General features: G+C 44.2%; 1 protein-coding gene across 2 annotated transcripts in view; it reads left to right on the top strand.

The window, feature by feature from the left end:
* Positions 1–23,736, top strand: part of LOC110524600 (transforming growth factor beta receptor type 3) — a 134,551-nt gene that overhangs the window by 56,701 nt on the left and 54,114 nt on the right. For both annotated transcript variants that reach the window (XM_021604412.3, XM_021604413.3), the window contains exon 4: positions 10,010–10,147. In XM_021604412.3, coding sequence (XP_021460087.3) covers positions 10,010–10,147 — 138 coding nt within the window. The remainder of the gene's footprint in view (positions 1–10,009; positions 10,148–23,736) is intronic.

Here is a 23,736-nt window from a genome sequence, read left to right as displayed (position 1 = left end):
TATTCTTTGCTGTCTGTCTCTAATATCTAATCTGTGCTGTGTCTGTCTCTAATATATTATCTCTGTTGTGACTCTCTCTAATACATTCTCTGTTGTGTCGCTCTCTAATATATTATCTGCTGTGTCTCTCTCTAATATATTCTCTGCTGTGTCTGCCTCTCTCTAATATATTCTCTCTGCTGTGTCTGTCTCAAATATATTCTCCCTGTTGGGTCTCACTCTAATATATTATCTCTGTTGTGTGTCTATATAATATATTCTCCCTATATTATTTTGTCTCTCTAATATAGTATCTTTGCTGTCTCTCTCTCTAAAATATTCTTTGCTGTCTCTCTCTAATATATTCACTCTGTTGTGGGTCTCTAATACATTATTGATGTTGTGTCTCTTAATATATTATCTGCTGTGTCTCTCTAAAATATATTCTCTCTGCTGTGTCTCTAATATATTCTCTGCTGTCTCTCTCTAATATATTATCTCTGCAATGTCTCTCTAATACATTCTCTCTGCTGTGTCTCTCTCTAATTTATTAACTGCTGTCTCTCTCTATTATTTTATCTCTGCTGTGGCTCTAATATATTCTCTCTGCTGTGTCTCGCTCTAGTATATTCTCTCAGTTGTGTGTCTCTCTCTAATATATTATCTCTGTTGTGTGTCTATATAATGTATTCTCTCTGCTGTGTCTCTGTCTAATATATTCGCTCTGCTGTGTCTCTCTCTCTAATATACTATATCTGCTGTGTCTGTCTCTAAAATATTATCTCTGCTGTGTCTCTCTATTCTCTGCTGTGTCTCTCTAATATATTCTCTCTGCTGTGTCTGTCTCTAATATATTATCTTATATATATTATCTGTCTCTAATATATTATCTCTATTTTTTTCTCTTTGCTGTGTCTAATATATTCTCTGCTGTGTCTCTCTCTAATATATTCTCTGCTGTCTCTCTCTAATATTGTATCTCTGCTGTGGCTTTAATATATTCTCTGCTGTGTCTCGCTCTAATATATTATCTCTGCTGTGTTTGTCTCTAATATATTATCTCTGTCTCTAAAATATTCTCTCTGCTGTGTCTCTCTCTAATATATTTTCTCTGTCTCTAATATATTATCTGCTGTGTCTCTCTCTAATATATTATCTCTGCTGTGTTTGTCTCTAATATATTATCTCTGTCTCTAATATATTATCTCTGCTGTGTTTGTCTCTAATATATTATCTCTGTCTCTAATACATTCTCTCTGCTGTGTCTCTCTCTAATATATTCTCTGCTGTCTCTCTCTAATATTTTATCTCTTCTGTGGCTCTAATATATTCTCTGCTGTGTCTCGCTCTAATATATTATCTCTGCCGTGTCTCTCTCTAATATATTATCTCTGTCTCTAATATATTATCTGCTGTGTCTCTCTAATATATTATCTCTGCTGTGTCTCTCTCTAATATATTATCGCTTTCTCTAATATATTCTCTCTGCTGTGTCTCTGTCTAATATATTCTCTGCTGTGTCTCTCTCTAATATACTATATCTGCTGTGTCTGTCTCTAATATATTGTATCTGCTGTGTCTCTCTATTCTCTGCTGAGTCTCCCTCTAATATATTCTCTCTGTTGTATCTCTCTAATATATTCTCTCTGTTGTGTCTCTGTCTAATATAGTCTCTCTTTTTCTCTCTCTAATATATTCACTCTGCTGTGTCTCTAATATATTCTCTGCTGTGTCTCTCTCTAATATATTCACTCTGCTGTGTTTGTCTCTAATATATTATCTGTCTCAATTTTTTTTCTTTGCTGTGTCTATAATATATTTTCTGCTGTGTCTCTCTCTAATATGTTCTCTTCTGTCTGTCTTGAATATATTATCTCTGTTGTGTCTAATTTATTATCTATGTTGTGTGTATTTTTAATATGTTCTCTCCTTTGTGTCTCTGTCTAATATATTATCTGCTGTTTATCTCTCTAATATATTATATCTGCTGTGTGTGAGAGTTCAATTAGGCTAGTTCAGATAGCAGCAACCTGAGAGAGATTACAAATCAGAGCAGAGTTACTTTCCATGTCATGTTGTCTTGTCTCTGTCCTTTCCCTTCACCCTGTCTCCCTCTGCTGGTCGTTGTTATGTTACCTTTTCTCCCCCTCTTTTCCCCAGCTGTGCCTTGTCTCCTCCTAATTACCCATTCACCCCGTTCCCCACCTGTTCCCTTTTTTCCCTCTGATTAGGTCCCTATATCTGTCTCTGTTTCTGCTCCTGTCCTTGTCGGATTCTTGTTTGTTTGTTTATGTGTCTCATGCCTGAACCAGACTATCATCGTGTGTGCTGCAACCTTGTCCTGTCCTGTCGGAATCTACCTGTCCATCTGAGCCCACGTATGTTCGTCATTAAAGTACTCTGTTTGTTAATTCGCTTTTGGGTCCTCATTCACGCACCATAACAGAAGAATCCGACCAAGAATGGACCCAGCGACTTCGGATCCTCTCCACTCAGCCGTCGAGATCCAGGGAGCGATGCTAGGCAGACACAAGCAGGAATTGTCTGCTGCTCGACATGCCGTTGAGACCCTGGCCACCCAAGTCTCCAACCTCACAGAACAGGTTCACCATCTCCGCCTCGATCCACCGGCCACTTCCAGGGCTTTCGAATCTCCGGAGCCCAGAATCAATAACCCGCCGTGTTACTCTGGGGAGCCCACTGAATGCCGCTCGTTCCTCACCCAGTGTGATATTGTGTTTTCTCTCCAGCCCAACACTTACTCCAGGAGCACTGCTCGTGTCGCCTACGTCATATCTCTCCTTATTGGACGGGCTCGTGAGTGGGGCACGGCAATCTGGGAGGCAAGGGCTGAGTGTATTAACCAGTATCAAGACTTTAAGGAGGAGATGATACGGGTTTTTGATCGATCTGTTTTTGGGGAGGAGGCTTCCAGGGCCCTGTCTTCCCTATGTCAAGGCAATCGATCCATAACAGACTACTCTATTGAGTTTCGCACTCTTGCTGTCTCCAGTGGCTGGAACGAGCCGGCCTTGCTCGCTCGTCTTCTGGAGGGTTTCCGCGCAGAGGTAAAGGATGAGATTCTCTCCCGGGAGGTTCCTTCCAGCGTGGATTCCTTGATTGAACTCGCTATTCGCATTGAGCGACGGGTTGATCTTCGTCACCGAGCTCGTGGAAAGGAGCTCGCGCTCTCCGTCGCCTCCCTCTCCGCATCACTACCATCCTCCTCTCCCGCCGGAGCGGGGTTTTTTTTTGTCAAGAAGAAGGACGGGTCTCTGCGCCCCTGCATAGATTATCGAGGGCTGAATGACATAACAGTGAAGAATCGTTATCCGCTTCCTCTTATGTCTTCAGCCTTCGAGATCCTGCAGGGAGCCAGGTTTTTCACTAAGTTGGACCTTCGTAACGCTTACCATCTCGTGCGCATCAGGGAGGGGGACGAGTGGAAGACGGCGTTTAACACTCCGTTAGGGCACTTTGAATACCGGGTTCTTCCTTTCGGCCTCGCTAACGCTCCAGCTGTCTTTCAGGCATTAGTCAATGATGTCCTGAGAGACATGCTGAACATCTTTGTTTTCGTTTACCTTGACGATATCCTGATTTTTTCACCGTCACTCCAGATTCATGTTCAGCACGTTCGACGTGTCCTCCAGCGCCTTTTAGAGAATTGTCTTTTCGTGAAGGCTGAGAAGTGCACTTTTCATGCCTCCTCCGTCACATTTCTCGGTTCTGTTATTTCCGCTGAAGGCATTAAGATGGATCCCGCTAAGGTCCAAGCTGTCATTGATTGGCCCGTCCCTAAGTCACGTGTCGAGCTGCAGCGCTTTCTCGGCTTCGCGAACTTCTATCGTCGTTTCATCCGTAATTTCGGTCAGGTGGCAGCTCCTCTCACAGCCCTTACTTCTGTCAAGACGTGCTTTAAGTGGTCCGTTTCCGCCCAGGGAGCTTTTGATCCCCTCCGCTCAGGCTTTTGTCCAACGTTGCGAGCGCACCTGGAAGAGGGTCAGGTCTGCACTTTGCCGTTATAGGGCGCAGACTGTGAGAGCTGCTAATAAGCGTAGAACGAAGAGCCCTAGATATTGTCGCGGTCAGAGAGTTTGGCTCTCCACTCAGAACCTTCCCCTTAAGACGGCTTCTCGCAAGTTGACCCCGCGGTTCATTGGTCCATTCCGTATCTCTCAAATCATTAACCCTGTCGCAGTGCGCCTTCTTCTGCCGCGATATCTTCGTCGCGTCCACCCGGTCTTCCATGTCTCCTGTGTCAAGCCCGTTCTTCGCGCCCCCGCTCGTCTTCCCCCCCCCCCCCCCATCCTTGTCGAGGGCGCACCCATCTACAGGGTCCGTAGGATTTTGGACATGCGTCCTCGGGGCCGTGGTCATCAGTACCTAGTAGATTGGGAGGGGTACGGTCCTGAGGAGAGGAGTTGGGTTCCCTCTCGGGACGTGCTGGACCGTGCGCTGATCGATGATTTCCTCCGTTGCCGCCAGGCTTCCTCCTCGAGTGCGCCAGGAGGCGCTCGGTGAGTGGGGGGGTACTGTCATGTTGTCTTGTCTCTGTCCTTTCCCTTCACCCTGTCTCCCTCTGCTGGTCGTTGTTATGTTACCTTTTCTCCCCCTCTTTTCCCCAGCTGTGCCTTGTCTCCTCCTAATTACCCATTCACCCCGTTCCCCACCTGTTCCCTTTTTTCCCTCTGATTAGGTCCCTATATCTGTCTCTGTTTCTGCTCCTGTCCTTGTCGGATTCTTGTTTGTTTGTTTATGTGTCTCATGCCTGAACCAGACTATCATCGTGTGTGCTGCAACCTTGTCCTGTCCTGTCGGAATCTACCTGTCCATCTGAGCCCACGTATGTTCGTCATTAAAGTACTCTGTTTGTTAATTCGCTTTTGGGTCCTCATTCACGCACCATAACATTCCAAAGGGAGAAAGCTCATAGTCAGACTTAGTGGGATTATCAGCACAGTGAGCAGATAAACAACTAAAACCCTGATAAAAGACACAATCAGAAACATTATAGCTCGGTAATTGTGCAGGAACAGTCAACAGAGTGATCTGCAATGTTTTGATAACATTGATTCAACAACATCCACAGTAAAGAAAATGCTCTCATATTTGCCTTGTGAAGCAACTGAGTGAAATGAAAGGGGGTGGTGGTGTTAATGCACTGTAGCTGACCCTATGCTGACTGTAGCTGACCCTATGCTGACTGTAGCTGACCCCATGCTGCCTGTAGCTGACTGTAGCTGACCCCATGCTGACTGTAGCTGACCCCATGCTGACTGTAGCTGACCCTATGCTGACTGTAGCTGACCCTATGCTGACTGTAGCTGACCCCATGCTGCCTGTAGCTGACTGTAGCTGACCCCATGCTGACTGTAGCTGACCCTATGCTGACTGTAGCTGACTGTAGCTGACCCTATGCTGACTGTAGCTGACCCTATGCTGACTGTAGCTGACCCTATGCTGACTGTAGCTGACCCTATGCTGACTGTAGCTGACCCTATGCTGACTGTAGCTGACCCTGTGCTGACCGTAGCTGACCCTATGCTGACCGTAGCTGACTCTATGCTGACCGTAGCTGACCATATGCTGACCGTAGCTGACCCTATGCTGACTGTAGCTGACCCTATGCTGACCGTAGCTGACCCTTTGCTGACTGTAGCTGACCCTATGCTGACTCCCCCACCCCTGTAAAGGTGCAGGTTTCAAATGCTGTGTGTTACACTGTGTTGCTCCCACACCTGGTGGAAATGGCTCCAATCATAACAGTGCTAATGTCAACAACCTTAAGTTGATATATTCATAAATGTGACAGTCATTTCACTAATCCTGCATTTATCAACTTGCAGTTATTGACATAAACACATATGTAATGCTTATGTACTGATTATGAATGTGTTATGTACAGTATAAGGTTTCAATATGTTATGCAACCCTCTGTCTTCTCAGGAAGACAGGATCATTATGGATCATATTATGACATTATTATAAGACATACAGTGGCTTGCGAAAGTATTCACCCCCCTTGGAATTGTTCCTATTTTGTTGCCTTACAACCTGGAATTAAAATGGATTTTTCGGGGGTTTGTATCATTTGATTTACACAACATGCCTACCACCTTGAAGATGCAACATTTTTTGTATTGTGAAACAAACAAGAAATAACACAAAAAAACTGAACTTGAGTGTGCATAACTATTCACCCCCCCAAAGTCAATACTCTGTAGAGCCACCTTATGCAGCAATTACAGCTGCAAGTCTCTTGGGGTATGTCTCTATAAGCTTGGCCATCGAGCCACTGGGATTTTTGCCCATTCTTCAAGGCAAAACTGCTCCAGCTCCTTTAAGTTGGATGGGTTCCGCTGGTGGACAGCATTCTTTAAGTCATACCACAGATTCTCAATTGGATGGAGGTCTGGGCTTTGACTAGGCCATTCCTAGGCATTTAAATGTTTCCCCTTAAACCACCCGAGTGTTGCTTTAGAAGTATGCTTCGGTTCATTGTCCTGCTGGAAGGGAAACAGGTTTCCCTCAGGAGTTTTCCTCTATTTAGAGCCATCCATCATCCCTTCAATTCTGACCAGTTTCAATGCCGATGAAAATCACCCCCACAGCATGATGCTGCCACCAGCATCAGGGGATGGAGTTCTCGGGGTGATGAGAGGTGTTGGGTTTGCGCCACACATAGCGTTTTCCTTGATGGCCAAAAACTCAATTTTAGTCTCATCTGACCAGAGTTCCTTCTTTCATATGTTTGGGGAGTCTCCCACATACCTTTTGGCGAACACCAAACGTGTTTGCTTATTTTTTTCTTTAAGCAATAGCTTTTTTCTGGCCCCTCTTCCATAAAGCCCAGCTCTGTGAAGTGTACGGCTTCAAGTGGCCCTATGGACAGATACTCCAATCTCCGCTGTGGATCTTTGCAGCTCCTTCAGGTGTCTTTGTTGCCTCACTGATTAATGCCCTCCTTGCCTGGTCCGCGAGTTTTGGTGGGTGGCCCTCTCTTGGCAGGTTTTTTTGTGGTGCCATATTCTTTCCATTTTTTAATAATGGATTTAATGGTGCTCCGTGGGATGTTAAAAGTTCCGGATATTTTTTTATAACCCAACCCTTATCTGTACTTATCTCCACAACTTTGTCCCTGACCTGTTTGGAGAGCTCCTTAGTCTTCATGGTGTCGCTTGCTTGGTGGTGCCCCTTGCTTAGTGGTGTTGCAGACGCTGGGGCCTTTCAGAATACGTGTATATATACTGAGATCATGTGACAGATCATGTGACACTTGGATTGAACTAATTATGTAACTTCTGAAGGTAATTGGTTGCACCAGATCTTATTTAGGGGCTTCATAGCAAAAAGGTGAATACATGTGCCCGCACCACTTTTCAGTTTTTATTTTTTATTGTTTGAAACAAGTAATTTTTTTCATTTCACTTCACCAATTTGGACTATTTTGTGTATGTCCATTACATGAAATCCAAATAAAAATCAATTTAAATTAAAGGTTGTAATGAAACAAAATAGGAAAAATGTGAAGGAGGATGAATAATTTGCAAGGCACTGTAAGTGGGCCATACATGGTTATGACAGGTCTTATGATGCTGATTGGCTGAAAGACATGGTATATCAGACCATATACCATGGGGATGACCCCCAAAAATATTTGTACTTTTCTAATTACGATGGTAACCAGTTTATAGCAATAAGGCATCTCTGGAGTTTGTGGTATATGGCTAGGGTTGGGAAGTAAGGGATTACATGTAAGGGATTACAAAAATTGGCAACTGTAATCCGTTACATTGTCAGCACAAATATTGTAATCAGATTACAGGTACTTTTGAAAACTAGATGATTACTTCGAGGATTACTTTTAAATTCAGAAATAAATATTTGACACTTCTCTGTTTTCTCAATGACATTCAAATCATCATTGAAAAAAGGTGCAAGTTTAAGTTTGTTCCACCACAAGTCAGAGACCACTATGATGACACACCAAATGTGTTTGATGGATTGTGGGAAAAGAGCAGGAATAGGTTTTTGTAGGCTACAGTCCAATCTATGTCTTTCAATGGTGCAACTGTTGTCGGCATCCAAAGATGATCCAACTTGAATAAACACTTGGAGGTAAGGATGACAGCAGTGGTGTAGTCTACGGTGATACGTATACCACTTATTATTGATATCTACATAGCGCATTGATGTGAATAACACTGCTGCTCTCTCATTTAGCTATTTGCGCCTTACGGATTATGGTTGTTGTGGATGGCTGTTCACAAATCTAAATGTGTATTTGAACCTAGTAATGGTTGAATTCAAGAAGTTTAAGCTGCCTATCAATCATTGTTTATGAAACCAGTGGACAGCCAGTGAAAAATGCGCTCTTACAACAGCTGCATAGTGTGAATCCCAGCCTATGGAATAAAAGTGGGGCTTTGCTCAATCTAATTCACGCTTATAAAAAAAAATGCATAGGCCTGATGGACACATGCTCAAACTTGCACACTGTTGATAGACTTAAAGGGACAATCTGTAGTTGCTACCTCCATTTTTGGACTTATAAATGATATAGATATATATATATATATATATTATATATACATATATATACATACTAAGTGAGTTTAGTTCAACTGTCACACTCCATGAGAACCCAAAATATAAGCTTGTTTTACTCCATTGTTTGTAAACATTGTGAATGTAAACAAACACTTTAAATCCACATGTGTTTAAAACAATAATTTTGATATAATGGATGATCAGTCCTTGCATCCATAGCTCTGCCTATTAATCTGAGAGTGGTTGCATTTCTCCAGGCCCATCCCTCAGCTTTTTACCAAAACAGAGGCGGGGTATCCATTGTGTTATTGTTTCATCTGTGGATTTGCCCTTTAAACAGTTGCATATTATCAAGATATTAAAGTGTCACCAACAAAAAGGTTAACAATAGGCCTATAGCAAATGCAGCATATGGCATCATTTTTCACATGTAAATAGCACTTTTCAGTAGTGCTCAAAGCATGGCATTCCATGAGCGCAGCATTTATTTTGCAACTAGAATCAATGAGCCCAGTCAGTCCTCCATGACAATAAAATCATAAACAACAGAGCAGAGCTAGCTAATAAATCCTTCGTTTTGGGGTCGTGCTCAGGTAAAGCAATTAGGCTAATCTATACTCTGGGCTCCAGAGTGGCACAGTGGTCTAAGGCACTGCATCTCAGTGCTAGAGGCGTCACTACAGACACCCTGGCTCAAATCCAGGCTGTATCACAACCAGCCGTGATTGGGAGTCCCATAGGGTGGCGCACAATTGGCCCAGCGTTGTACGGGTTTGGCCATTGTAAATAATAATTTGTTCTTAACTGACTTGCCTAGTTAAATAAAGATAAAATAAAACATATTTCCAAGTCCTATTCTTGAAGATTAAGGGGTATAACATTTATTGGAATGACTGGAATTCTGATAGACTTTGTTTTTAATGTAAATATATAATTTAATCGTATTATTATATGTAGTAGAAAGCGATGGTTTAGAAGAAGACTACGTACATAAACAACCCATAAAGTAAAATTGAACATCCATATATGGCCAGCTATGTAAACTTTAACATTGATTTATCCTGCAATAGATGTTGTTCAATTGGTAATATACATTTTATCTTCTTCTAATGCCCGTTAATGGGAAAGTAATCTAAAAGTAATGTAAAGTAATCAGATTACGTTAATGAGTTTGGGTAATCCAAAAGTTACGTTACTAATTACATTTAGAAAGTAACCTACCCAACCCTGTATATGGCTAATATATCCCGACTATGGGCTGTTCTTACGCAAGACGCAACAAGGAGTACCTGGATACAGCCCTTAGCTGGGGTATATTGGCCATATACCACAACCCCCCGAGAAGCCTTATCGCTATTATAAACTGGTTACCAACGCGTTGTGTCGTGCTTAAGATTTTGGCCATACACCACAGCTCCTCAGGCCTTATTGCTTAATTATAGTCCTCTAACCTTCTGTGTTGTTACCCTGTTCCCAGGTGGAGCTGCATCTGAAGCCCATCCAGTCCCTGCTGGTTCACCAGAAGCCCCTGGTGTTTGTGCTGAACTCCCCCCAGCCTGTGGTCTGGGACATCAGGACAGAGAAACTAGCCCTAGGCATTAAACACACCTTCCATGTGAGTCCAGCTCCAACTAAGTTCCTTACAAACACTCCCCTTATTACTCCTATCAAACACATCTTCCATTTGGGTCCAGATCTAACTAATATCCCTTCTAATGTCTGTGTGTCTGTGTCTGTGTGTCTCTCTCTCTCTCTTTCTCTCTCTCTATCTCTCTCTCTCTCTCTCTCTCTCTCTCTCTCTCTCTCTCTCTCTATCTCTCTCCACGAAGTCCCTTTGTCTTACTTTCCTTACTCCCATGTCTTCATTGCCCTCATACCATTCTTTATTAACATTCAGGCATGAGATGTTTGGAAACCAATCCTTTTGCAGAGGAAACCTGTGCTATGTTACAGTCTAGATGTAAAGAGTTTTCAGCTATTGGTTACAGATGAATCATGATAGCATACAGTCTGTGGACAACAACAACCAAACCTGCACACATGCACACATGCACACACACCGCAGCCAACGTGAGGAAAGCATTTAAACGTGTTATCCCTCGCAAGGCTGCCGGCCCAGACGGCATCCCTAGCCACGTCCTCAGAGCATGCGCAGACCAGGTGGCTGGTGTATTTACGGACATATTCAATCAATCCTTATCCCAGTCTGCTGTTCCCACATGCATAAAGAGGGCCACAATTGATCCAGTTCCCAAGAAGGCTAAGGTAACTGAGCTAAATGACTATCGCCCCGTAGCACTCACCTCCGTCATCATGAAGTGCTACGTCATCATATCACCTCCACCCTACCTGACACCCTAGACCCACTCCAATTTGCTTACCGCCCCAATAGGTCCAAAGATGACGCAACCACAGTGCACACTACCCTAACCCATCTGGACAAGAGGAATACCTATGTAAGAATGCTATTCATCGATTACAGCTCAGCATTTAACACCATAGTACCCTCCAAACTTGTCATTAAGCTCGAGACCCTGGGTCTCGAACCCGCCCTGTGCACCTGGGTCCTGGACTTTCTGACTGACCGCCCCCAGTTGGTGAGGGTAGGAAACAACAAGGGTGCCCTCTCCTGTACTCCCTTTTCACCCATGACTGAGTGGCCATGCACGCATCCAACTCAATCATCAAGTTTGCAGACGACACTACAGTGGTAGGCTTGATTACCAACAACGACGAGACGGCCTACAGGGAGGAGGTGAGGGCCCTCAGACTGTGGTGTCAGGAAAATAACCTCACACTCAACGTCAACAAAACAAAGGAGATGATCGTGGACTTCAGGAAACAGCAGAGGGAGCACCCCCCTATCCACATCGACGGGACAGTAGTGGAGAAGGTGGAAAGTTTTAAGTTCCTCGGCGTACACATCACGGACAAACTGAAATTGTCCACCCACACAGACAGCGTGGTGAAGAAGGCGCAACAGCGCCTCTTCAACCTCAGGGGGCTGAAGAAATTCGGCTTGTCCCCAAAATCACTCACAAACTTTTACAGATGCACAATCGAGAGCATCTTGTCTCTGTATCACCGCTTGGTACGGCAACTGCTCCGCCCACAACCGTAAGGCTCTCCAGAGGATAGTGAGGTCTGCACAACGCCTCACCGGCGTCAAACTACCTGCTCTCCAGGACACCTACACCACCCAATGTCACAGGAAGGCCAAAAAGATCATCAAGGACAACAACCACCTGAGCCACTGCCTGTTCACCCCGCTATCATCCAGAAGGCGAGGTCAGTACATGTGCATCAAAGCTGGGACCGAGAGACTGAAAAACAGCTTCTATCTCAAGGCCATCAGACTGTTAAACAGCCATCACTAACATTGAGTGGCTGCTGCCAACAAACTGACTCAATCTCTAGCCACTTTAATAATAAAAAATTGGATGTAATAAATGTATCACTAGTCACTTTAAACTATGCCACTTTATATAATGTTTACATACCCTACATTACTCATCTCATATGTATATACTGTACTCTATACCATCTACTGCATCTTGCCTATGCCGTTCGGCCATCGCTCATCCATATATTTATATGTACATATTCTTAATCATTCCTTTACACTTATGTGTATAAGGTAGTTGTTGTGAAATTGTTAGATTACTTGTTAGATATTACTGCGTGGTTGGAACTAGAAGCACAAGCATTTCGCTACACTCGCATTAACATCTGCTAACCATGTGTATGTGACAAATAAAATTTGATTTGACACAGGCACGCACAGACACAGACACGCACACAGACACACACCCTCCCACATGTCCTGTGGCGAGACGTTAATGTCTGTATGGCAATAGTTAGTGTGTAATGTGCAGCAGTGGTTTACCCATGGGTACAGGCTCTTCTTTACACTGTGCAGACACTCACACTTTCCACATCCTCTCGCTGTAAACTCTAATAATCAGTGACAAACCTATACCACTTTGATGACTAACGCACCACTGCTTTAGGACATCATTGATATCAAGAGATTAGGAGACTGGTTTACCTGCCAAATTATGGGATATAGGTTGGCATGTACTTTATGCTTAGCCTGGTCCCAGATCTGTTTGCGCTGTCTTGCCAACTGCTACGGTCATAGTCACACCAGGGTCGGTGAGCTTGGTTGGCACTGGAGTCCCTAACAACATTATTGTTTTCCAGTCTGACTGATAATCCCTCCCTCCCCTCCCATCGTCCCTCCCTTCCATCACGAAAACACACACACCTTACAGTGGGGTATCACATGAGAACATCTGAGAGAAATGAGAGCAACAGGCCTACATGTACATGGTTTAACTCAACATGCTGCTCTACACTGTAAGCCTGTCTGGATCTGTACACTCAACACCTACATTTCCATATATGCTGTGAAAACTTTCATGTAGCTTGCGGTTCTTTTGAAATAATCATTGTCAAATGTGAGTTAACACCATAGCATTCTGCAAGAATGGCATTCATACTCCATATTATTTCCAGATGTGGTGGTTATGTGTTCTCATTGCATGCAAAACATCCTACCATGAAAACCAGAGCCCATACAGATGCATGGGCACACCCACATAAATGCACACACAACACACATGCACGCATTCATGCACGAACACACACACAAACAGACACTCATTGACGCACACCGCACATGCACAGGGTCTTTAAAAAATATATTAAGCCATCTTTATTTTGATCACTGAGAGAGCTGAGCTTCAGCAATAAAGCCACAACCTAAATCCTTTACGGCTAAAACATTTTACATTTATAACAGATATAGCCAAATTCAGTCTCTCAGAGAGAGGCTTAGCCTGAAATCCGACCTTCGGCAGTGAAAAGAACTTGGTCTTCTTCGGCAATGAGAAGAGCGAGATCTCCGTCATCACCTCTGTGTTGAGTGGGATTATTGTGGTCATGTGAAGCTACCTAGCTGACGTGCTAACATCCATCCACTTTGAGCAGAGAAACCATTATTTAGCCATATCGCACACCAGACCTGGGTTCAAACACTATTTGAAATAATTTCAAATACATCAGCTGGGCTTGATTGAGTTTGCCAGGCACAATGGAACCAATAGAATAGGGGCAAAAGTGAAAACCCTTCCCATCTGTCGCTCCAGGCAGGCAAAAGCAAATGCTAAAATAATTAGAAATATTTGAAATAGTATTTGAACCCAGGTATACAACAGACCCATCTGTCTTAACCACAGACTCAGGTTTCACCCGGACACCCCTAGTGAATACATCACACAGCATAACAACCTACATACCAGGCTCCCTTTTTAATTGAGTTATTTCCTGTACTAAGTGGAAATATTTCCATGCCAGATTGACGTAGTTTATTCAGATGAATGTGCATCCAGGCTGCTTCTGTTTTTAGAGCTGTAATTCTACATGCAGTTAGAGCTGTGTCCCAAATGGAAACATATTACCTATACGTAGTCTGGGCTCTGATCAAAAGTAGTACACTATATGGGAATAAGGTGTAATTTGGGACGCGGTCTCGGAGGGAGCCATTAGCAGGTCAACAGAGTCTCCTCATCAGACATATAACAGCTGACAGCAGTCATGAAGCCCAGCCCACAGCCTACAGTACAGTACTAGGCTTTATGCTATAGTGTATCTAACATGTATATCTTACACTGTTACCCCAGGAAATCTTAAGTCTTATTACATACAGCCGGGAGAAACTATTGGAGCAACGTCAACTTACCAACATTACGACCAGGAATACGACATTCCCGAAGCAGATCCTCTGTTTGGACCACCATCCAGGACAATGGATCGGATCCCAGTAGGCGACCCAAAACAACGCCGGGGCAGAAGGAGCGGTCTTCTGGTCAGGCTCCGTAGACGGGCACACCGCCCACCGCTCCCGAGTATACTACTCGCCAATGTCCAGTCTCTTGACAACAAGGTAGACGAAATTCGAGCAAGAGTTGCCTTCCAGAGAGACATCAGAGATTGTAACATTCTTTGTTTCACGGAAACATGGCTCACTCGGGATACGTTATCAGAGTCAGTACAGCCACCCGGTTTCTTCGCGCATCGCGCCGACAGAAACAAACATCTCTCTGGTAAGAAGAAGGGAGGGGGTGTATGCCTTATGATTAACGAGTCGTGGTGTGATCATAACAACATACAGGAACTCAAGTCCTTTTGTTCACCTGACCTAGAATTCCTTACGATCAAATGCTGACAGCATTATCTACCAAGAGAATTCTCTACGATCATAATTACAGCCGTGTATATCCCCCCAAGCAGACACCTCAATGGCCCTGAAAGAACTTCATTGGACTCTATGTAAAAGGAAATGGACACCTGCATTTATTGTAGCTGGGGATTTTAACAAGGCTAATTTGAAAACAAGGCTCCCTAAATTTTATCAGCATATTGAATGTGCGACCCGGGCTGGCAACACCCTGGATCATTGCTACTCTAATTTCCGCAACGCAATCAAAGCCCTCCCTCGCCCTCCTTTCGGCAAATCTGACCACGACTCCATTTTGTTGCTCCTAGACTACAGACAGAAACTCAAACAGGAAATGCCCGTGCTGAGGTCTATTCAACGCTGGTCCAACCAATCTGATTCCACGCTTCAAGAATGCTTCGATCACGTGGACTGGGATATGTTCCGGTTAGCATTGATGTATACGCTGATTCGGTGAGTGAGTTTATTAGCAAGTGCATCGGTGATGTGGTACCCACGGTGACCATTAAATCCTTCGCCAACCAGAAACCGTGGATTGATGGCAGCATTCGCGCAAAACCACTGCTTTTAATCATGGCAAGGCGACCGGAAACATGACCAAATACAAACAGTAGCTATTCCCTCTGCAAGGCAATCAAACAAGCTAAGCTATAGAGACAAAGTAGAGTCGCAATTCAACAGCTCAGACACGAGATGTATGTGGCAGAGTCTACAGTCAATCACGGACTACAAAAAGAAAACCAGCCCCGTCGTGGACACTGATGTCTTGCTCCCATACAAACTAAACAACTTCTTTGCTCGCTTTGAGGACTGACACGTGCCACTGACACGGCCCGCTACCAAAACCTGCGGGCTCTCCTTCACCAAGGCAACCGTGAATAAAACAATTTAAACGTGTTAACCTTGGCAAGGCTGCCGGCCCAGATGGCATCCCCAGCCGCGTCCTCAGAGCATGCGCAGACCAGCTGGCTCGTGTTTTGGGACATATTCAATCAATCCCTATCCCAGTCTGCTGTTTCCACATGCTTCAAGAGGGCCACCATTGTTCCTGTTCCCAAGAAAGCTAAGGTAACTGAGCTAAACGATTATCGCCCCGAAGCACTGACTTCTGTCATCATGAAGTGCTTTGAGAGACTAGTCAAGGATCATATCACCTCCACCCTACCTGACACTCTAGACCAACTCCAATTTGCTTACCGCCCCAATAGGTCCACAGATGACGCAATCGCAACCACACTGCACACTGCCCTAACCCATCTGGACAAGAGTAATACCTATGTAAGAATGCTGTTCATCGATTACAGCTCAGCATTTAATACGATAGTAACCCCCAAACATGTCATTAAGCTCGAGACCCTGGGTCTCGACCCCGCCCTGTGCAATTGGGTCCTGGACTTTGAGGTGAGGGCCCTCAGAGTGTGGTGTCAGGAAAATAACCTCACACTCAACGTCAACAAAACAAAGAAGATGATCGTGGACTTCAGGAAACAGCAGAGGGAGCACCCCCCTATCCACATCGACGGGACAGTAGTGGAGAAGGTGGAAAGTTTTAAGTTCCTCGGCGTACACATCACGGACAAACTGAAATTGTCCACCCACACAGACAGCGTGGTGAAGAAGGCGCAACAGTGCCTCTTCAACCTCAGGAGGCTGAAAAAATGTGGCTTGTCACCAAAAACTCACAAACCTTTACAGATGCACAATCGAGAGCATCCTGTCGGGCTGTATCACCGCCTGGTATGGCAACTGCTCCGCCCACAACCGTTAGGCTCTCCAGAGGGTAGTGAGGTCTGCACAACGCATCACTGGGGGCAAACCTCCTGCCCTCCAGGACACCTACACCACCCGATGTCACAGGAAGGCCAAAAAGATCATCAAGGACAACAACCACCCGAGCCACTGCTTGTTCACCCCGCTATCATCCAGATGGCGAGGTCAGTACAGGTGCATCAAAGCTGGGACCGAGAGACTGAAAAACAGCTTTTATCTCAAGGCCATCAGACTGTTAAACAGCCATCACTAACATTGAGTGGCTTCTGCCACCATACAGACTCAATCTCTAGCCACTTTAATAATAAAAAATTGGATGTAATAAATGTATCACTAGTCACTTTAAACTATGCCACTTTATATAATGTTTACATACCCTACATTACTCATCTCATATGTATATACTGTACTCTATACCATCTACTCCTTCTTTCCTATGCCGTTCGGCCATCGCTCATCCATATATTTATACAGTGGGGCAAAAAAGTATTTAGTCAGCCACCAATTGTGCAAGTTCTCCCACTTAAAAAGATGAGAGAGGCCTGTAATTTTCATCATAGGTACATTTCAACTATGACAGACAAAATGAGGGGGAAAAAATCCAGAAAATCACATTGTAGGATTTTTAATGAATTTATTTGCAAATTATGGTGGAAAATAAGTATTTGGTCAATAACAAAAGTTTATCTCAATACTTTGTTTTATACCCTTTGTTGGCAATGACAGGTCAAACGTTTTCTGTAAGTCTTCACAAGGTTTTCACACACTGTTGCTGGTATTTTGGCCCATTCCTCCATGCAGATCTCCTCTAGAGCAGTGATGTTTTGGGGCTGTTGCTGGGCAACATGGACTTTCAACTCCCTCCAAAGATTTTCTATGGGGTTGAGATCTGGAGACTGGCTAAGCCACTCCAGGACCTTGAAATGCTTCTTACGAAGCCACTCCTTTGTTGCCCGGGCGGTGTGTTTGGGATCATTGTCATGCTGAAAGACCCAGCTACGTTTCATCTTCAATGCCCTTGCTGATGGAAGGAGGTTTTCACTCAAAATCTCACGATACATGGCCCCATTCATTCTTTCCTTTACACGGATCAGTCGTCCTGGTCACTTTGCAGAAAAACAGCCCCAAAGCATGATGTTTCCACCCCCATGCTTCACAGTAGGTATTGTGTTCTTTGGATGCAACTCAGCATTCTTTGTCCTCCAAAAACGACGAGTTGAGTTTTTACCAAAAAGTTATATTTTGGTTCCATATGACATTCTCCCAATCTTCTTCTGGATCATCCAAATGCTCTCTAGCAAACTTCAGACGGGCCTGGACATGTACTGGCTTAAGCAGGGGGACACGTCTGGCACTGCAGGATTTGAGTCCCTGGCGGCGTAGTGTGTTACTGATGGTAGGCTTTGTTACTTTGGTCCCAGGTCTCTGCAGGTCATTCACTAGGTCCCCCCGTGTGGTTCTGGGATTTTTACTCACCGTTCTTGTGATCATTTTGACCCCATGGCGTGAGATCTTGCGTGGAGCCCCAGATCGAGTGGTCTATCAGTGGTCTTGTATGTCTTCCATTTCCTAATAATTGCTCCCACAGTTGATTTCTTCAAACCAAGCTGCTTACCTATTGCAGATTCAGTCTTCCCAGTCTGGTGCAGGTCTACAATTTTGTTTCTGGTGTCCTTTGACAGCTCTTTGGTCTTGGCCATAGTGGAGTTTGGAGTGTGACTATTTGAGGTTGTAGACAGGTGTCTTTTATACTGATAACAAGTTCAAACAGGTGCCATTAATACAGGTAACGAGTGGAGGACAGAGGAGGAGCCTCTTAAAGAAGAAGTTACAGGTCTGTGAGAGACAGAAATCTTGCTTGTTTGTAGGTGACCAAATACTTATTTTCCACCATAATTGCAAATAAATTCATTAAAAATCCTACAATGTGATTTTCTTGATTTTTTTTCTGATTTTGTCTGTCATAGTTGAAGTGTACCTATGATGAATATTACAGGCCTCTCTCATCTTTTTAAGTGGGAGAACTTGCACAATTGGTGGCTGACTAAATACTTTTTTGCCCCACTGTATGTACATATTCTTAATCATTCCTTTACACTTGTGGGTATAAGGTAGTTCTTGTGAAATTGTTAGATTTCTTGTTAGATATTACTGTATTACTGCACGGTCGGAACTAGAAGCACAAGCATTTCACTACACTCGCATTAACATCTGCTAACCATGTGTATGTGACCAATAAAATTTGATTTTATTTGTTAGACATGGGATCTTTCCCACTGTGAAGAGGGAAGGGGATAGGACTCCTCCCTGGTGACAGTGCTACTGTTCAGGGATACTTGAATGTACCCTCAGTATCATATATTCACATAAACAGATTTTGTCATTTTCATCTAAATAGTTTATGTGAGATTTTCTTAATGGCCTTGGCAAGCTACACATATACACTTGAGTCATATGTGAGTCCTATTCAGACACATTCACTCTAACAATGAAGTGACTGTACCAGATTAGCAGTCTGTCTGTGGAGTTCCACTCTGGTCCTTAGCTATGGCAAAGTAAGGTAAGTGTTGGGTTGTGTGTTTGAGTGACAGCTCCAGGCCCTCTGGCTGTGCGCAGATCGAGATGCCTTGTACATCCTATCTGTTAGCCTGTCTGCACTTAGCCATAACCAGATTCCCAGGAGCCTCTGCCTGCCTCAGTTTCAGGTACCCAGGAGCCTCTGCTCTCCTCAGGTTCAGGTACCCAGGAGCCTCTGCTCTCCTCTGGTTCAGGTACCCAGGAGCCTCTGCTATCCTCAGGTTCAGGTACCCAGGAGCCTCTGCTCTCCTCAGGTTCAGGTTAGCTCCACCGGGACGCCTCGTTAACATGCCACCATGGAACCCAGACACACAATGACTGGACAACGAGACTCTTCCTGTCCCGCACACTGTCGGTGCTTCACTCTGCCTGTTTGTCCTGTAGGAGGATGTGGAGGAGGAGGAGGAAGAGGAGGAGGAGGAGGAGGAGGATAAACCCCATCATACTGCATGCAGCCACATCTCCCCTGCTTAAAGCACCATCCTCATGACTAGAGCCACACTTGCCTCATCATACTCTCACTGGTCTGACTGTCTGTCTGACACAAACACTATGACATTGTGAGGGCTGAGCTAGTGGAGACAGCTAGCAGCTTCCAGAGAGTTGGAGAGAAGGTGCTGTGTGGTGGATATATGGAGTAATAGAAACTATAGTAACACCTCGACCCAGGCCTTCTTTACGCTGTTCCCCCATTAGAGAGCTTGTTTCCTGGGGCTAATGGGCCATGCATCAGCCCTGCTACACACACACACACACACACACACACATGCACACACACACACACACACAAACACACACACACACAAACACACACTTGATCAGCTCTGCCAAGGCCTCATTTCCTGGTCCCCCATTCTAGGGTCCACAGACAGACACGGATGGGCCCTGGAACCGTTGCAGTTTAGCCCTGCTCTGTCTGGTAAACCCACTGTTGCTGTTGGCCCACTGCACCCTCCTAACCTCCAGCCTTTTAAAATCCAGACATTCTGTTGGTAAACATGCTCCGCAACACTCCCTGTCAATCAGAAGTACTGAGTAATGAAAGAATACCAATTCTAACATGAAATGAAAGATGGACACAGCAAATCAAGCCAATGTCATTTCAGGAGGGAACAATTACAATCCAAAAGAGGGCATGTTTCCATGTCTTTAGGGAAGTTGGCTGTATGACTTTGTCTGTGTCTCTATTGCATATGGTGTTATCGTGCCTCTTTGTTTGACTAGTTTGATCTGAAACACATCTCTGTTCTCTCTGGCCTTTTGATGGAGCAACATTGTAAAGTTTAGATGTTGGAATGTGCTCTCTCTCTGTTTGCCAAGTCTTCCTCATTTTCCCTCTCTTTTCTTTCTTTTATTACATTATTTGAACTTGGTGTGTGAATTGATTAATGACGCCAGAGGAGATGGCTGCCGTTTTACGGGCTCGTAACCAATTGTGCTATTGTGTGTGTTTTTTCCATGTTATGTGTAACTTATTCTCTTATGACCGAAAAGAGCTTCTGGATATCAGAACAGCGATTACTCACCTCGTACTGAACAAAGATTTTTTCTTTAATGAGTCTAATGCGAAGGATTTACTTCAGACACCGGACAAGGCCCAAATCCCCGTCATTCGCATGAAGAAGAGACAGAGACACTGTATAATGGTCATAGGTCAGGGTGCCTTGTAAGAATCAGATGGCGAGTGAGTAACCCACCTCTACTATCAGACCTATTAGCCAACATGCAATCATTGGATAATAAACTGGATGAGATCCGATTTAAGCCTATCCTACCAATGGGACATTAACTGTCCCGTTTCACTGAGTTGTGTCTGAATGACAACATGGATAACATAGAGATGGCTGGGTTCTCCGTGCATCGACAAGATAGAACAGCTGTCTCCGGTAAAACAAGGGTTGGCTGTCTTTCTATTTGTCAATAACAGCTGGTGCACGAAATATAATATTAATGAAGTCTTGAGGTTTTGCTCGCCTGAGGTAGATAAGCTGTAGACCACACTATTTACTATTTTTCATCTATACTTTTCGTAGCTGTCTATTTACCACCACAAACCGATGCTGGCAATAAGACCACACTCAACAAGCTTTATAAGGCCATAAGAAAACAAGACAATGCTCATGCAGAGGCGACGCTCCTAGTGGCCGGGGACTTTAATGCAGGCAAACTTAAATCCATTTTACCTAATTTCTACCAGCATGTTACATGTGCAACAAGAGGGAAAAAAACTATAGACCACCTTTACTCCACACACAGAGATGCATACAAAGCTCTCCCTCCATTTGGCAAATCTGAGCATAACTCTATCTTCCTGATTCCTATTGACAAGCAACAACTAAAGCACGAAGTACCAATACATACGGAAGTGGTCAGATGACGCAGATGCTAAGCTACAGGAGTGTTTTTTACTAGCACCGACTGGAATATGTTCCGGGATTATTCCGATGGCATTGAGGAGTACACCACATCAGTCACTGGCTTTATCAATAAGTGCATTGATGACGTCGTCCCCACAGTGACCATACGTACATACCCCAACCAGAAGCCATGGATTACAGGTAACATTCGCACTGAGCTAAAGGGTAGAGCTGCCAATTTCAAGGGGTGGGACTCTGACCAGGAAGCTTATTAGAAATCCCGCTATGCCTTCCTACGAACCATCAAACAGGCAATACAGGACTAAGATTGAATCCTACTACACCGGCTCCAAAGCTCGCCGGATGTGGCAGGGCTTGCAAACTGTTACAGACTACAAAGGGAAGCACAGTTGTGAGCTGCCCAGTGACATAAGCCTACCAGACGAGCTAAATTACTTTTATGCATGCTTCGAGGCATGCAACACTGAATGAGAACACCAGCAGTTCCGGACGACTGTGTGATCACTCTCTCTATAGAGGTCAACATTCATAAGGCCCAGGGCCAGACGGATTACCAAGACCTGTACTCCGAGCATGCGCTGACCAATTGGCAAGTGTCTTCACTGACATGTTCAACCTATCCCTGACCGAGTCTGTAATACCAACATGTTTTAAGCAGACCACCATAGTCCCTGTGCCCAAGAACACCAAGGGAACCTGCCTAAATGACTACCGATCCGTAGCACACACGTCTGTAGTCATGAAGAGCTTTGAAAGGGTGGTCATGGCTCACATCAACTATCTATCTTTTTCCTTTTTGTCTCTCTTTAAATCCCTCTCCCCCCTCTCTCTCCCATTCAATTCAATTCAAAGGGCTTTATTGGCATGGGAAATATGTTTACATTGCCAAAGCAAGTGAAATAAATAATAAACAAAAGTTAAATAAACAATAGAAAATTAACATTATACTCATTAACATTATACTCACAAGTTTCAAAGGAATAGACACATTTCAAATGTCATATTATGGCTATGCACAGTGTGTTATGATGTGCAAATCTCGTTCCCTTTGTTCTCTTTCTTTTTCTCTCGCTCTCTCTATCTTCTTCTCTCTGTCTTGTTCTCGCTCGCTCTCTTTCTTTCTTTTCTCTACTCATCTATCTTTCTATGTCTCTGTCTTTCTCTGTATCTCTTTCTTTCATCTCTCTCTCTCTCTCTCTCTCTCTCTCTCTCTCTCTCTCGATCTATGTAATTGTTAATTGGAACCATGGCCAGCCCAATATTGGCTTTGATGCAGAGACAGATGGTGTTGTTTTCTACGCAACAGCTCTCCCTGCCAGTACACACACACACACACACACACACACGCGCACACACACACACACACACAGAGTTTGATTAGCTATCCTGGAGCCAGTCTTGAGAGAGCAGATCAAATCACCCACAAAAGCATTTATCACATTTATATAATCTGCATTAGAGCACGCTCCTATTATCTCACATCCCCTCTCTGTCTCTCCAAACAGACATGGTATTTTCTCAGGTTGTGCTTTACTGTGGGTGTTGCTTAGGTAGTAGGATTGCAGCTCTCTGATAATGAATATAAAACATTTGGCATGGCGTCTCTCCTCTCCCCTCACCACAACTGGCACATATGGAAGTAATATGTAGACTCACACACATAGGCAGAGAGGCCAGGAAACCAACCACAGGCAAATATGCTTTTAAAACGCCACAGACCATGCAGGGTACTGGGCAGCATGCACATGTTATTGTTGGGTTTTAAACTTTGCGGAGAGAAGCAAGGGACCAATGTTACAGTAAGCAGGCTTAGCTCTCTATGGCTGTTAGGTAGACATCAGTGGATTGTCGAAAAATCTCTTTGAAAGTGTGGGTAGTTTTTAATTGTGTCACGTTGCATGTTCTGCTGAACAGTTGAGGATGCCAAATGCTTTTTCAACAGATATGACCCTTCCAATTGTGTTATACCCATGGAAATTAGGCTAGCTAGCTTGCCAGAGGGTAGTATTTTTCATATTGGGCTTATAGAAAATGTTCCAGACTAGAGTTCCATCCCTGGTTATACTCAAGTAGCCTTAAATTTGGCTTTGAACTGCCCAAGAACTCCTCATTGGAGATTAACTCCATGCTCAGTTAGGTAGAATGAGGTTATCTTTTGGCTTTGCAAAGTTCCCCGGCGCTCACCTCTGAGTGCGGACCTGAGCTGATTCCAGACCGACAGAAAGAGGCCAGACAGAC

Source organism: Oncorhynchus mykiss, chromosome 5 (genome assembly GCF_057628025.1).
Source record: "Oncorhynchus mykiss isolate SJ-2025 chromosome 5, ASM5762802v1, whole genome shotgun sequence".
Taxonomy (NCBI): Eukaryota; Metazoa; Chordata; class Actinopteri; order Salmoniformes; family Salmonidae; genus Oncorhynchus; species Oncorhynchus mykiss.
This window is presented reverse-complemented; position numbering and strand designations above follow the sequence as displayed.